The 17,197-nt window shown below is 39.2% G+C and overlaps 1 protein-coding gene across 4 annotated transcripts in view; it reads right to left on the bottom strand.

Moving 5' to 3' along the window:
* Nucleotides 1-11: 11 nt before the first annotated feature.
* Nucleotides 12-17,197, bottom strand: part of LOC107043220 — a 49,931-nt gene continuing 32,745 nt past the window's right edge. The window contains exons 1-3 of one of the 4 annotated variants that reach the window (XR_001461225.1): nt 11,293-11,664; nt 10,880-11,190; nt 12-489 (exon numbers count right to left, since the gene is read on the bottom strand). Coding sequence is in view for 1 of the 4 variants with exons in the window: in XM_015264606.1 (XP_015120092.1) it covers nt 150-489 (340 nt within the window). In the remaining 3 variants the exon portion in view is untranslated. Of the gene's footprint in view, nt 490-10,530; nt 10,807-10,879; nt 11,665-17,197 lie in introns of those variants that run through there. The other 3 variants (XR_001461223.1, XR_001461224.2, XM_015264606.1) reach the window with 3 other exon arrangements.

Below are 17,197 nucleotides of genomic sequence, written 5' to 3' on the forward strand. Positions count from 1 at the left end.
TTTTAGATGGAATCGCTACTGTTATTATTATTTTGTTTTTATTTGCCTCTACATGAGTGTGTCAACTTCACTCTACTGATTGAGATTTGAAAAGTAGTAGAGAAAAATTATTGATATGTTATTTGAGACGACAATAGGGACTCGGGTAATCACAGTATCACACGATATCGAGAGAGAATACAAGGCCATCCGTTACGCTGTACAAGAGGGGATGGTAGTGCTCTACCGTGTCTCGAGAACATCCATGACTCGTGGGCATTTCCCTTGATACTAACAACAGTAACAGTGGGTACAATCGTAAATTTAAACGCCTCACGCCCCCACCCTTTTCGCGTTATTTTTCTTGCTATCACCCCAGCACCATTTCGTGACCTGTCAATTAGAATCGATGAACTGCTAGACTTTCCTATTGTTCTTTTCTTATATTTTTTATTATCGTCCGCATGAAACAGTGATTTCCTGGGTGATTTGACGATAGCTGCCTCGTTTCTGAAACAATTAAAAAGGTAATGTTGATTAATTCACATTGAAAGAGCAGGACAACTCATTTGTAAAAATGTTGATTTAATCAATTACTCTATTAAACACTCAGTGGAATCTCTCGATTCCGATTGAATGATGATAAGAAATTTTTCACCATTCTCACCATAGCCTGGTACGAAAAGTCGGTTTTCTAATTTTTTATTTTACCAAAAAAAAAATCCATTTCCAAATGGAATGAGAATGAACAGCACCAGTAATGACCATAGAGAAAAGAAAAAAATTGAAAACGGAATAAACGGAGGGCTTGGAGCCCTGGATATTTTTCACCCAGGATTTATCCAGGATCGTTTAAGCAACAAGCCATGCAATAACCGCCTTGTCGAGGCACAAGAGGGATGCAGAGAAGCTGTAAAAGGGGTATATACATATTGTATATAAGAGTAGACTCGGTGGCCGCAATTAATCGACCGTATTCGCGCGAGCATATCCGCTGTTGTAGCGTTGCTACTTCTTTCCTCCCTCTTTTTCAAGCCACCTTTTGTTCTTCTTTTTTTTTCACCCTCACAGTCCCATCTTACTTGCTCTCGGCTGAATTCCTCACCACCTAGACATTTAACCAACAACGAGTCCATTAATCAACCCTTCTCTCTATTTTTTTCGATTACTCGGAGCATAAACGCGTGCGTGTACACAGGGATCTGCTTCGTTAGCGGATACTTACATTGAATTCCTCGATTGTATATGTCCATTGACTACATATGGCAAAAACAAAGAACATGATTGTGTCGGGAGAAGTCATTATAGCGACTTTAATTGTATAATTTTTCAATTTTTTTATATATCATGTCATTTTAATTATATCTGAAAGACTCGGAGAAATGAGAAGACGCTTCTAAACTAGATTGAATCCAACGACTTGTGTTGTTTTTTGGAATAAAAATTCTCTTTCCACTTGTTTTTCCCACTCGTTCTTCTTTGTAGCGAGATATTAATATCCTTTGACGCTCTCAGTGCTCTTGTCAGTGCATTAAATCGGTAAAAATGTTGGACATGGGGCGTAACTCAAGTATTCGTAGCAAAGAAGGTGCTCTCCTTTTCGAAGGCGAGAGACGTGGAGCGTGCTAGGAATTTAATTACGTACCAGAGTCAGTAGACTGGCCCACCAAGACCTCGTCTTCGATTATCGAACCGTCAATTTCCCTCACAGGCTCTCTCTATGGTTGAAGGCTACGCTTGAGACCTTCCTCACTTTACCACCTACCACCTATTCTTCTTCGCGTGTACATCATCCCCTCCCATCCCTCCCAAGAAACTAGTAAAATATTTTTTTCAAGACATCTTCATTTAAGACATTAGACACAAAAATTAAATTTGAAGACTATTTAGTCACAAGTTATTTGTGACATTAACCCCACTGAGGCATGGAATCATAAGAAGAAACTATTCGATAGAAATTATTCAACTTCTGAATTTATTGAGAGGGTAGGAAGAGTGAATTGTTTCCAAACAATTTAAACATGCATCCTAACTTGAGAGCAAGTCACTGGCACTGATTTTTGTTTTCTAAACTCGCTTCAAATTCTGCTTCATAAGAAGTGCTATTTTAATGTAACCAAAATGAAGCAAGTTATGGCAAAAAATCCTCAAGTGAAACATCTAGAATGTCTAGAATGCATGTCTTAATTTCTTAATTTATTCAGACACTAGTTTTTCCAGTGCAAAAGTCACTATTGCATGTCATCAGAGAAAAAAAATCTCTCATATATATGCGGCTAAAATAAATAATACCCACTGATGGATTCTTGTTGCTCACGGCAACGTGTGTCATCTCCAATTCGTCTTTGCTGCAGCAGTCGTCTTGCGCGTTTATATTCAAATTCTATATATTTCTGGAAAATGCCGTGCCCTCCGGTATAACCTTCCCCACCATCACCATTTTCCATACCCAGGGTCTTCCAACCGAATTCAATATTCATTCTGGCTCCGGCGTCTTTTCCTATCAATTTCCGTTGGAAATGATAAAAGGACGGGAGAGGGAATAAAAATGAATAAAAGGAAAATAATAATAGGGAATGAAGAATTCACGGTGGAATAATTTTTCTTCTTTTTGATTGAAACCCTTTGAAGACAGTTATAAATGGAAATTGGTTTTTAGTGATAGTCACATTGTGATTCAGCATCGCTCCTTTTTTTTGGCAATCTGTACTACTTGACCTATTTCATAGCGTTGCACCCACCCCTGTTTCGCCATTTTATACTATTTCATGATGAAAAGAAAGTAGTTATTTGAATTGAATGAATTTTTATTCAGCGACGCTTGTGTTAAATTTATTTCAATTTCATTTTTTATATATCCATATCAGTGGAGGGAAAAGGGAATACTCATGAGATTCAATTAAAGGGAGATGGTCTTTTCAAGAAAAATGCCATTTTGTATAGTAATAACAATGATGGTAACAACATCAAAGGGATAATTTTACGCCAATTTACTTCATCACACAATGATAAATCTTTGACATCAGCGGTACTCAGAACAGAAAAATGGGAGAGGATCCAAAGTAGAGAGTATATAGAGTATATAGAGATGTAAAAGTGTGAGAATGTAGAATGTAGAGTTGGTTGTGACGATAACGCCTAGGGGGTATTAAAACTAAAGTAATTAGAGACTTGGCAGAGTAGAGGCTCTCCAGATTTGTACCGGTGCCTAATCGTCATACCGTCAGTACTCATATCTCCTCGCTAGCGGTGACATCGGTAAACCGATGATATTCCACTTGGGATTATCACAAATGTGCAGTCACAATCTGAGATTTTATCTTTCGTATTTTTCTTGATTTTCTTTTCTTCAATATGGTCTCTCTCGTTAAACTTGCAGTGAAGTTTGAAATTTTCTCAATTTTTTCCCTCTTAACTGGAATTCAATGGCAGCCTCCTGAAAAAAGTACTACGACTAGTCAACTCTCTATAAATTTTGAATTATTTTCTACAAATACATGTGGAATGATCAAATATCTAGAATCCACACTTGTTTTTACATCTTCTTTTTTTTTACTTATCGAGCCACAGAGACACTTGTGTCCCCACTAGAGTGGCCACGCGAACTCCGAGTGGACGCGTGCGCCACTGAAGAGCATTTTATGATTTACCGGGAAAGATATCACACAGTTGAACCTCCGTGCATTGTCAAGTACATGGAGACTTGACACGGAGAAGAGATAATAGAAAAGAGGAGGGGGAGGGAGAATAAAACGCACTTTAGCCTCTGTCTTCCAGAGTGAATCCTCGAGAGATGTTGAAGGAACAAGAGAGTGCAAAAAGTGGTGAGGGAAACGAGGGACAAAGGCTCCTTGAGTCATTGGTGAGCTACAGGTACATATCCATGACAACGATCGAGGAAAGGCATCTAGTGATATTCCAATGCTACTATTCTATTTATTCTTCTGGAGTACCTCTCGTGTCGCACTTCTCGTTACTCTCTCCAACTTACGGGGGATTATTTTTATTTTGAACACACTTCACACGAGAGTATGATTGGAGTTTCATTTGAGAAATGGGAATCGTCAAAATTCCGAATGAAACACTACAAAAGCCAGTTTGAAATGATGAAAAATTTTGGTAATTTTTGAGTTTGACAAATTAAGACATTAAGACATGCATTCTAGACATTGTATGTCTCTTACTCGAGGACATTTGCCACTCTCATCATCTTTCCGACCCTTGCAAACAATTCAGTAACGAAGCCCTCATTGGAAAATCATCCTCATAATCATCTGCACTATATTTCGACAGCCACTCCTGCACTCGGGTGGCAAAAAAACCATTCACATCTTGTCTAACGATGAAAGTATGTTTTTACAAATATTTACATGTCGTTCAGCTAGTCCCTCCAATTTTAATAATAAATGAATTCTTCAATATATTTTGGCGCCTGTGCACTTTAATGAAAAAGAGAAAATCCATTATTGGAGTGGACATGTGGGGAGGAACGTATGAGCAGACCACTCGACCAACGAAATATTCGATTTCAATGAAAATGAGAATAGATAGAAATACAAGAGGACCATAAGAGTCGAGAGGATAGTGCCGCTGACGACGAGAGAGGACGATGTGAAAAGCTAGACGGAGAAAGCCAAAAAGAGAAATGAAATATAGTAATAGTAATATTGTGGAAAAACAAACGACACGTCTGTGTAGTGGCCCGTTTGTGATCGTAAAAGCTCGTTTATTATCCTTCTTCAGCATGAGACGCATGGCATTCCCTCGTCGTTGATATTAAGCTTGGCTCTCTCAGGTTTTCCGTACAATTCTTGTACGACATTGACTGCTGTAGTGGAGAGAATTGAAAAGTCAAACCTCTGTAGAGAACCTCTGTCTGGTATCTGTTGTATTATCTTCTCCTTTTTGAGATTTATTTTCATTTAACAACAATTTATCGATTTTGTTTAATTTTCATTGAACACACACACACACACACACGTTGGACATATAATTGAGAAATGATTATTCCCCTTGGTTGATAATCTGCACCTGACACACGCTTCAATTTCCCCCAGAATCTGTACATTTGTATGCTTATGTGTAGAACTTGCAGTAAACACGTGATTTCGTGTGATCACCACCGGGTGCGGGCGTTAACAAGCTTCCAGTTTCATTGAAGCATTAAATTCCTCCTGCGGTGCGGGTTAATTAGTACGCATGTTTTGTTGCTATGATTTTAATTGAATAATATGTTCATTGAATAGTAAAATTTTTATGCTAATTGGTCGTTTTAAATTTAACAGCGGTCATGTGTTTGTTTATCAGTGAGGAAAAAAATTTCATTTTTATCAACCCCTCTGTTTCGGTGAGATTGTAATGTGGGCAACATGTTGTGAGTGACACTGGCAAATTGGCAGAGGATTTAAGTGAGTCGAATAAGCTCAATATTTTGTCAGGTGGAATATAACACGTTTTTCTTTTTTTTCTTTTCCTTTTTTCCCTCCGTGTCGGACATTTCATTCGGTCTTTCTCTCTCTTTCTCTCTAGTGTGGGTCGCGAGGGGATGTGAATGCTACACTGCGATCGGAAACTACGATAATGGAGAGGTGGAGGAGTATTACAGGAGGGCAGAGGAGGGTAGACGGAAAGGACGTGAGCCCGGTAGTGTGGCTTTGGGTTCCGTCTATACCTACCCCAACTGTGGTGTAGACTTGCTCGCTTTCTCTCACCCGATCCCTTACCTACCATCCCGCCTTTTCCCTACCACCCATCCTTCTCACTTTACCACTGAAACTGGTAGACGTGAAAATTTATTCACCCGGTACGTGTCGAGCCCACCACCGTCGAGTTAACCTGCCCCTAGCCACCATTTTACCAACAACGATATAAACCACGTGATAATCAAGTTCAATTGAACCGTTTGATCGATCTAGTCATCTGTATCAATATTTTCCTCAGAACAATATTGTCTATGAAACAGTCAAAACGTGTCAACCGCATGACACTTGTGCGTCAAAGCGAAACGTATATGTGTAATCTGGTGATATTGAAAGCTAATTATTAAAAGCTAATTATCAAGTATATACACGGCCAACTTTGATCGCTCAACAAGACAACAAGCACAAATCCCTACGAGAAATGATTCAATTCAGATCTATTACTGTTACGCACTGAGCAGTATAGTATATAGCCGTAGATGGTTTATCGGAGAACGTTGGGTATTAGCGTTTAGTTTGACTTAATCCGATCGGATCCGTGTGCTACGTTCCAAGGCAATGCCGGACGAATCAACCTAACCGCATCGCCCATACGCGCAATCTATTACAACACCCTTTTACCGAGAACCATCATTTCACCGTCATCAGATCAAAGCTCAATAACAAAAGCCGTATACAAAACAAGTAAACAATGGATTCAATGGTGAAAATTTCTCATTTTATTTTTATTATGATGATGATAGTTTGGAATGTATATTCTCTTCTGTGCATTTTTTTATTTTCCACTCAAATTCACTCAAACAATTTTGCCATCACAGGGTGAATTCGATTGTTAGGGAAAATAATTGAAATTTCAGACAAGCGTATTTCATATATTCGCTACGAACTTTAATGAAAAAGTAATAATAATTATTATTCACAGGTGTTGTTAATAAAATATCCACAATTTTTGAATGGTATTTTAAAATTTACAATCTCTTCTGCATTCATTCATTGATTCATTATTCTTTCTTTTCACTGGACAAATAATTTTACCTACAACAGGAAAATTCTGTTCTTTCAATTCAATTTTTTCATTTGAAAAATGAAAGTACATGAAAGCAAGTGGCAGTGGCATTCAGTGAGGAATCTCTTATTACAATTTTCACCATTTTTCCATAGAGAAAAGACTACAGAATAATAAAGTGAACATTTCGAATAAATGAGTACTAGATTGCAGCCAGTGGCTTTGAAGTCTATGTGGGCGCCAATCAGGGTAATTGAAGACAACTTTGTCACGCTCCAAACGTTTTTACGTTGATTGGTGTCAATGATGTGTAAAAGTGATGAAGCGCTGTTTGGGAATACATTGTGTTACGTAATAGCAACAGCTCAACCGGTCAATACACATTCAAATTCATTTGATGCTTCTGCACATCAGCTATCCTCCCATCAATTGAATACATGAATGATTTATTTTTTATTAAAGTCAAATTTTCTTTTCAATCCTCTGACGAGTGTGATGAAATTTTTCATGAAAAATTATTTGTGCTTGGTCAATTAAATGCTTGTCATCAATATTGACGGATAACATTTTTGCTGAAATTTCAAACAGTGGAGCATTAAAAAATGTCAACATTGAATGACGAAATTTATTGAGCCGAAAAAAGAATTTATCACACTGTGACTCGCTAGAGTGCCCAAAATCCACGAGAAATTGATAATTTTTCTTTTTTCAATTGCATTCTCAATGTTTCTCTCTGAGAAAGACGAGGCAGAGGCTGCTACCTCTTTTTTCTTTCTGTTTACCGTGGTCGCGGGGCGTGTGCGCTCGATAATACGCATGTTTGCGTTGGTCGCCCACGCCCTCTGGCACTCTCTCAAACAAACGTCAATGTACCAACACTGTTTCATTCCTTTCCGTCTACTCTACATCCGCATTAGATAATAAAAACATTACATAAATGGGGGAAAAAAAAAAAAAAAGAAAGAATAGGTAATAGAGTCTTTTGAATAATTTTTCATCAAGCCAGTCTGACTTTTTCATTGGCGAATCAATTTATTTCTTCTTTTTTCGTAAATATGCAAAATTTCACTGCTGATAGCGAAATCTAATGAGTTCAGAGTGTATGATGGGACTTGGCGCTGTAAACTCTCTCGCTCTTTTATGATGCAGTTGACGTCCCATCCCCTGGTGTACAGGTTCAACCTAGTAATATTGGAAGGAATATATAAAGTTTCATGTATGGGTGAACGATCCAATCCCACCGAGGTCAGGGTGAGCGAGAAAAACTTCGCCTACGTTGCAAGCCTATGTGGGATGATCCTCTCTTTTCACCTCTATCTACCTATCAATATTTGCTTTTTTCTACTTTTTTCCATGCTAAAAGTCGCGAAAAAAAATGGCGGATTTGTCACAAGCGCGTTGCTATTGTCCTTTGTGACATGTATACTACATACTATCTCGCTTTGTATTTTTTTTTATACGAAAAAATATTGCATTCTCCATCGAACATTTTCTCTAATTCTATTTTTACGAGGTGAAGCTGAATCTAGCGGAATATTAAGGGCAAATTTATGAGCTGTAGGAAAAGGAGAATTCCTCAAAATTTCCATTAGCTTGTTTCATACCTTAAAAATATTGATTTTCACGAGTTGAAAGCTACTGCATCAATTGATTCAGTATTAAACCGCGATTATATCCATTAGTTCCAGTGCATTAATAATTGCTAGTGACGATGTCGCTGAATAAATTTAAATACATTCAATTGTAATGTTTATGTGTAATGAATAGCCACGACTCGTGTGTATACAATGTTTGCTCTGTTCGACCGCTATCCATGGACGCACAATTTTATCTTTTGCCTATCTGACATAGTATTATGCTACTCACGTTTTCGCATCGTCTCGATCGGATGCATCGGTCGCGCCTTTTCACATGAATTTTCCTCATCTTTCTGTGCACACCAGCGCAAAGTCTCTACATATATCCATATCGAGGTTTAGGGAGAGTAAAATATTTACAACATGCACACCTCCTTTAAACAACAACTTTTTCAGTTGAATGGGGAGAGACAACTCCATTTGATAGTCAACTTTTCCTCCCCGTGGAGGAATGCTTTTATAACCACCCCCCTGTGTAATTTCAGAATCCCATAAATGTTTCATTCGGCAAGATAAATCTTCTCAAATACTCATATTTTTAACTTGCCTGTATTTACAATAGTGAATGGAATATTCTGCATTTTTCAAAGAAAACCGGACACGCCATAAAACTGTGGTATGCCGAGGGGGTTTAAGTATAGGAAACAGATCGTCCCAGGATGCTCCCCCGTCCGACCACACATCGCAGGACTAGACGCTCATAAATCGTTCCACGGAATTTTCCCGATTTATACATCCTTCGTGTGGCGGCTCCTACTACCACAGCTCCTAACGAATAGCATTTCTCCGCACTTTTTTTTAGCCCTTTGGAGTGGAAAAGGCTCAATGGATTACAGACCTCCTCCTGCCAGTAAATAATAGTGTCGAAAAGGATTGATCAACTTGTAGTGTGTAGGGCATCAGAGCCAAGTTGCAACTCACTGGCTAATAATTTATCATGTCTCCAGCAATTTGCGAATTGGTCAAAACCTAGCTTATTTCTCAAGTTTAGTGGCAAAACATTATTCAACGTTATGCTCTATTTTCTCCCTCTTCATTTTGAATATGAAGTGAGCTTGATTAATGTCAAACTACTCATTCCATGTGTAGGGAAATACTCGAGAATTTTAATTGAATTTTTAATTAACAATTACGAGGTGAAAGGTCATATAGCTATTACCGATAAATTGGCAACGTCGAAATCCAATAATTTGATGTGTGTTGTTACCATTAAAATTTTCCCTCTTCTTTTTTTTATTCATCATCTGGGCTCGCCGTCGGCTCCATTGATTCGTTGAAAATGCCTTGACGAGGATGTACTGTAATTCGTGATGGAAATTTCCATTTCCTTGTATTGGGTCAAACCTCAGGGCTCTGGGAACCTCTGTAAATCACACACAAGCCCCCCCCCCCCCACAACGGCTCTTCGTTGCTCTCCCTCTATTTCCTTTTCCCCTGTACCTTTTTCTTTCCCCAATACCTATTTTTCCTTCATTTTTATTTACTTCAACACACTCGTCCAGCTACTCCCAAGACTCTCTCCTTTTATTGGCTCCTTTCTCTCACTCTTTTTTTTTTCTCCTTTTCTTATTTTACTTCTCTCTGTTGTACCCCCCACCCCACTTGGTTTCTCTTCCTTCGTGTTACCCATTCAACTCTAACCCCCCCATGGGTGCAAAACCGAGGTATTCAGTCGCTCTCGCTGCTGCATCCCCCTACAGATGTGGAATTTTTACAGGAATCTCTTGGTATGGAAGTCCTGACGAGGGTTTTCTACACGGTTGCATTAAAGGTAGTACTCTCGTTGCCGCTTTAAAGGAGACATCATCATATTCCACATTCACGTGTATTTTAGGGGGAAAAAAAATTACTTCATTAAATGTTTTAATTCCGGCTTCTCTCACTCTCACATTTTATAAATGTTGAACGTTTAATTGTTTATGCATTGTTTATTGCATGTGTTAGTAATTCAAGGACGGATCAAGTTAATTTCCAGCGTAACATGCTTTTCATTGTGAAATATTATTCATTCGCTTCTGGGGTAGCGGATGGAAAATGTCTCTATGAAATTTTAAATTGATTGAGAATTCTCGGTGGAAGTAAAAATCCCAATGGAAATTGAATTTCAATTTCAATCGATGGAATCTTGAGGAATAGGAATTTTCAATTTCAGTGGGATAAAGGAATGTAACAATGGATTAAATTGGAAAACAAAAAAATCAGAAACACATAAATCACACACGTATTGTTTAATAATTGCCATATGTGATATACATTCCGGTGAAACTGCATGTTTTAATAACAATGGTTTTAAAAATTTCTCCTTGCCGGTTTTTTAATATTCGTCAAATAAAAATGCCGATGCAATTACGTTTGATGCGGTGTTACCATTTTAATCGAGAAAAAAAAAATACGCAACTATCGTACCAAATGGTTTCATAGATCTCCCAGTTAGATCATTTCCGTGGCACGTGACGGGAGTACAGACGTGTTATATATCTATTGTCTGCGAGAGGGGAATGGTTGAGGTGGAGATTAAAAATAAAATTGTAGAATTATTATCGGTTTATTAAACTCACCATGAACCATTGGATTTCTTTAATTCATTCAGTTCATTTCTCTCTCTGCATAAATGTTTTTACTCTTATTGTCATCAACATTTCACTGGCGGCACTCGAAAAACCGTGTAAATACTACATGATTCAAGGGAGTAATCTTTCGATATTCTCACTCGCTTCAGAGATACTCTGGTAGAAAGACAAAGTCTACAATAATAACACTTGCAACAGAGCAGAGCAGCTCTGTTCTTTGTCCCTTTGAGGTTATGTTCATACATCTGGCGTTGGTATACAACAGTCCCGCAGATTCATCATTTACCAAAACTGAAAGCCTAAATGATGGTATTACGATACAAGTCGAATGCCCAAGTCACTGTTGAAATCATTTTAAAAAAATCAATAACATCAGGAGGATTGAAAAAAAAATCACGCACAGTTTCCCGGGAATTTCCTCCTTTTTTCTCTTGTTGAATTTTCAAAACTCCAACGATCCACGTAAACCAGAAGAAGACTCAACCATGCTGGCTGCGCGACCGGCGTTGAACTACCGTAAGAAGAGTGAGAGAACATCGACACCGACAAGAGAGCGGGGGAGTCCGGTCCGTGGAGGAAGGAGACGGCCGGGACTGCCAGAGTTATCCCCTCTTCTTTCCCCTCGCTCTCCCCTCCACCAGTGAGTGACTCCCAAACACACATGGTATCGTCGTCACAGTGTGCACTTTCCCATCTCTCTCCCGTCAGTGTTTATCTTCCGGTTTTCTCTCCTCCTTGCGCAAGCCATGCCATGAAAATTCTCGCCAACACTACATCCTGAAAGCCGGCGCGGCGCCCACGACAAACCAGCAGAACGGCAGAACAGAACAGCATCCCCACCATAGCCTCTGTCACAGAACACATTCACCAGCGCCACCAGCCACCAGCCACGGCCCACGATTGTACCGAGTAGAGGTGAGAGAGACGGATTATCAACATTCCAGGCGCATGCGTTTCAATATTATTCTGTTTTCTGTCTCACTTGTCAGTTGCTTTCGTTGGGTTTGGTTGCACCATCATGTGTGTGTATACTTCTGACACGCGGTCGCACCCAAAACGACTGTGATCGTCATATTGACGTTCGTTGCACTCTACTCGGAAAGAAGTGCCACTGGCGCCCTGAGGGTCACCAATTTTTTCATTTGCTGTCTGTCAAATGTATTTGCATAATGTTCATTATGACAAGCGTGAAAAAACAAAATCTATAACAACTCAATATAATAAGAAAGTTGAGGAAGGAACATAGCAAAATGATGGAAGGACTCATTGGAAAATGATGTTGAAAATCCCCCCCCCCCCACCCCGAGAAAAAAATACCTTTCCACTGAGGAAAAGAGGAAAAGGAGGACTCAGAGTACTTGGCAGATGTTGCTTGAATTTATAAGGCTACTGACAACTCAAGTTGCCACAACAAGACGATAAGTTTATCTGTCAAATTTGACTTAACGACACCAATCAAGACCCGCTTGCATCTTCAATTCTATACAATGAATTCCGATCGAATGAAAAAATGCAAATCAACTATTAATATTGAAACTCTCATGTATATTCATATTAAAATCCATATCTCGTCAATCAATTGAAACTATAATAACATCAATATGCAAATGCAATTCCGAGACTCGAGTTTATGTCAACTTGGAGCTTGAGTCTTGTTCCTCCTTTTCCATTCTCTGTCAGGCGAAATTAGTGGAAATTTGTGGGATGTGACTATTGGGAAAGTTGAAGGATGGATGTATCCGTATAGGTGCAAGCGCGGTGTATGTTGCCAAACCACTCCAAGGATTTGTCCAAACGCTGTCTCTCGGTGCGACAACTTTAGCGGCAGCGAGGGAGGAGGGCAAGTTTCCGTACCTATGGGAGAATACCCCTGCGGCAACTTAGTGGGCTCTCTCGTTAACTGAGTATACTATTAGTTATCAAAGTATGAGGTAAATTTTTCAAACTGATTGATTTAATTACCAGTTAAATGGAATTCATGTCTGGCCATAGAGATTAGTGTGTTTTAACTTGGAGGAGTTGAGTTGTGTGTTTAATGTGCCATGCACAAGTGGAAAGATGGAGAGTTTGAATTTTGTGTGGAAGAAAATTCCAACTTGACGTATAGTTCGGAGATTAACTAAATATTATTTCATTAATAATTTCATAAATTCCAATCGATTGAACCGACATTCAGATCTATTTTCTATAATATCTCTTGAGCTCGTCCGAAAATCAGATTGTACTGCAGTCGATATCTTGGTTGGAATATAAACGAGGATGGTTGAGTTGTAAATCAGTGCGAGTGTGGTACACGAGTTGGGGCCAAGGACTCCAAACAAAATCCATAAATTTCCGCTTTGCCGCGCCCGGTGGTTTCCGTCAAAACTTTTCCAAGTTCAAAAAAGTATATATGTATTGCATTTCCGGAGAGTTGGCTTGTGGTGCACTCTTTCGGGTTATCGCCGGTGTGAAAAAAGAGGAGGAAGCACATGAGTGAGGCTTGCAGCATAAATAATGCAGTGCACACCCTTGTCTTCTTTTTATTGGCATCTGGAGGGCTTGTGGTGCACAAAGGAGAAAGGAGACAGTCTCTCCTATCTATATATAGCTCAGAATTGCTGCAATTTTCAATATATTGAGGCATAAGTTGTGTTTATAAGCATTACTTTTACGCTCCTTTCAAAGTGACCATTTGAAATGTTTTTAAAGTCACTCTCTTCAAAAATAACTAATGAAAATTTAATTTTACAACAACTAATGAATGCATCATCCATTGGAGCCGGAAACTCTCATTAACAAGCATTTGGAAATGAATTTTGCCTAATAATTGCATACGTATGAAACGATGAGATGAGCACAAGCCACTGGCATTCAGAGAGCTTTCTCGATGCTCTGACGGTGCGGCTTTTGTAATTCAACTCCAAATTAACGCATCCTAATTTTCGTTCAATTCGCTGTCCGACGTGCTGGAAACGCGGCGGTGCCCGGGTATTCCTCGGTTGCAGTTTGTTAAAACGAGTTTCGATAAAGTTAAAGCGCTGTACACGCTCGGCTTCCCTTGGCGTCGTTTTCTCTCTCTCTCTCTCGCTCGCTCTCTATGAATCCGCCCATGACTCTCTTATGTACCCCTTTGCGCTTTCTTCTGTGACAGTACATTCAAACATTTAGATAACTTGTCTGGATGGCCACGAATTCGAGTGTATTCCGGAAGTGTGCAACTGCGATGTATTCGAATGTTTGTTCAGTTAAGCCACCCACCTTTATAAACGCAACACATTTCTCTTACAGTTGATTAACTTTAATTCCTGAATTATGAGTGAGGGTAACAACACCGTAAAAACTATTGTCTGAAATGACATTTTTTGACAAGTCTCTTTACTTGAGACAGATAAAATGTCTTAAATTTCAAGAAATTATGAAAATGTCTTGTGGAAAAGAAGATGATGCGAGGGAAAAAATTGATAATCTCATCCTATATAAAATTGTCGGAGCTAAAAAATTTTATGATTTATGAAAAACGTGCAGGAGATATGAAATTATCAATTTCCATTTGAATGAGTTTTCCGACATGGCTATGTTTTAACAGGGATATACATATATTTGATGGATTCAGCGATAAATTTAACCAACATTGGACAAAATCGTTGGAGTTGTTGTATATACATACGTGTCGTGGTTGAATCGTGATGCCTAGTAACGCTTCGCTGCGCTTTTCAAACCCCTCGTATACCCGTTCCACTCTTGCCCTTCTCCTCTCATTATTGGAGAAAAAACAAAAATTATTACTATTATTGCATCAGAATAGACGTAAGCACGCAGAGAGCCCGCAGTATACTATACTGCGCCCGTACGGTTCATTAGATTAATTCAGCGCAACGTAATATCATCACATAATAATATGAGGCCCTCACGCTCAGTCTCACCCAATTGTCCTCATGTCCCATCGTATTTTCCATATCTCTGTGGATCTGACTGCAGCACACAGATGCTCACAAACCTGTCAAACGTGCATCACCATTTCGAAACATTTTCGAGGGCGCTCGAGGGCGAATTTGGCGGCGGTATTGGGTCCAATCGGTGCACGGAGGAGGAGGAGGAGGAAGAGGAGAAAATGAAGGATGAAATGGTGGGGAGGAGGTGTGAGAAAATTGTTCCATTTTCATCACGTATCTGGAATCGGAGCTCGCTTTGAATCTATACTTTTTCACGCTCATCCGTTGCTATAATTTATGACTGGGGAAGCAGAGACCACCGACTCCAACTGGCTTCGATTGTAATCGGAGAGACCATCATAGTATTGAAAAAAAAAAACCCTATCCTCAGTTCAGTAGAGTGTAAATGCCCAAGGAGAAGATGGGAATTTTGATTTGATTCCAATTTTCGGGCATTTCAATATCAATGGAATAAGGAGAAGAAACTATGTTTGGGAAGACATATTAATGACATTTTAATAGATGCTGAAGAATGGTGCGAACTTTTTGGACAGGGACAGCCGGACTCTTGATTACAAGAGCACACATGTGGTTGCCGCATATACGCAACCGTATATCGAGATGATCATTGCCCAACGTAACTCCACACACAACGAGATATCCATGCAGTGACGGGGCATTAATGCGAGAGTTTGCTCCTGCGTTGATTCCTCCACCTCCACCTCAGGTATAAGCCAGGGTCCAACGTCACCTGTCCAGAAATGGACAGGAGACTCCTATAATCCTATAGTCCTATCCTCAACTCTAGATTCTGTGTTAACGGCGGTATCCCAAGCACGTACAGGCGATAATCTACGAGTCGATAACTTACTGGCCGAATTGCTCCTCTCAGAAGCCCCCGTCCGCTCAAATTGTCTCAGAGCCTCAACACCCCCGCATTAAGTACCAGTAACTAACCATCAGGTCCTCACCACTCTCTCCTTCAACACTGAGTCTATTAGAAACCTAGTCTGAGGTGATCGAAGCTGCGTATAATCTGTATAATATAGTAAACAGTTTCATTCGCGCGATCAATCATTCTCATGTCATTAACTATTCCGATTTGATTCATCAATCACTAATTGGATTATTAATTAAGGATGTTGGTGATGCAGTTGTTGATTTAGTCGTGTCGAGTGATGAAAATATACATGCACCAAATGCTCAAATGCTCAAATTTGAAAATCATTTAAGCCTCCACGGACTGGAAATAGATCAGGAACCGCCGCACAACAAAATACCGTAAACTAGAGCATCCATTAAATATATGTATACTTGAATCAATGAGAAAGAGAAAAAAATCTAGTTGGCAGAAATGACAGTTAGCCGATACGCTCCAAATGATGGACGAGGTGGTTCACTCCCAAGAGGGTTAAACAGGACCATCACAGTCGTTCATGAGTTGAACGTCAACTGCAGAAAAGATATTCATTATATTCAAATACTTCATTTTTTATTCTTCTTATAGCCGTCTTTCTATCCACAAACCTGTCGTAATGCCAAAGTTGTACTGGATATTTTCGAGAATGTATATACGTGAAACTTTTCCATGGTAGAAATTTTTTTCTCATACTCTCAAGCTCCACCTTTTTCCACACCAAAAACGATGCAGACGGCGTAACGGCAATTTCTTTCTGGACTTATGCTCTCGGTTCCGCGGCATACCAAATCTCTATTTTTCGCAGTATGAATGCATGAGATGTATTTCCATGCGTGTATACAAATGTGATGAACACTTTGCGCGCAATCTATATTTGTTTTTTATTTTATTTCTTCTATATAGTTTTCAAGGGTCTGATGGTCATTTTGCCATGTGAAAAAATAAACAATTGACAGTTTTTAAAATACAAATACTCATTGCAATATTTAGCTGGCATAACCCATTGATGGGGGAATACATATTTGACGTATGTAGTTTAAATGTCCGTGCGTGTTAAGTACGAATGACATAATGTGGTCCAATTTCCGTTGAACATTTGGTACCAATTCTACCAGGAATTAATGGATACTCAATGAGCCTCAATACGACTGTAAAACTGGGAATCGAACGAACGCGCGCATTGGAGTCCCTGAGCGGATAAGCGGGTTAGTGAAACCCCGCTGCATATGTATGTATATAGCCTATATATATAGGTTCCATCAACGGCACTATTTTCTTTCATTAAAGGAAAAATTGAATAAACAAGAGATCATTTTCCACTATTGTTGGCTTTTGGCAATGTTTTAATATGCACAATATTCAATGTATATCGCTATTAGCTGTCGTTGGTGAGATATAATATGTTTTCATTATCAGAGGCGTCAGGATATTATTCTGAACATTGTATATGCTTTTCTGTACTTTCATTTAACC

Source organism: Diachasma alloeum, unplaced genomic scaffold (assembly GCF_001412515.2).
Source record: "Diachasma alloeum isolate Michigan unplaced genomic scaffold, Dall2.0 Dall_scaffold_00557, whole genome shotgun sequence".
NCBI lineage: Eukaryota > Metazoa > Arthropoda > Insecta > Hymenoptera > Braconidae > Diachasma > Diachasma alloeum.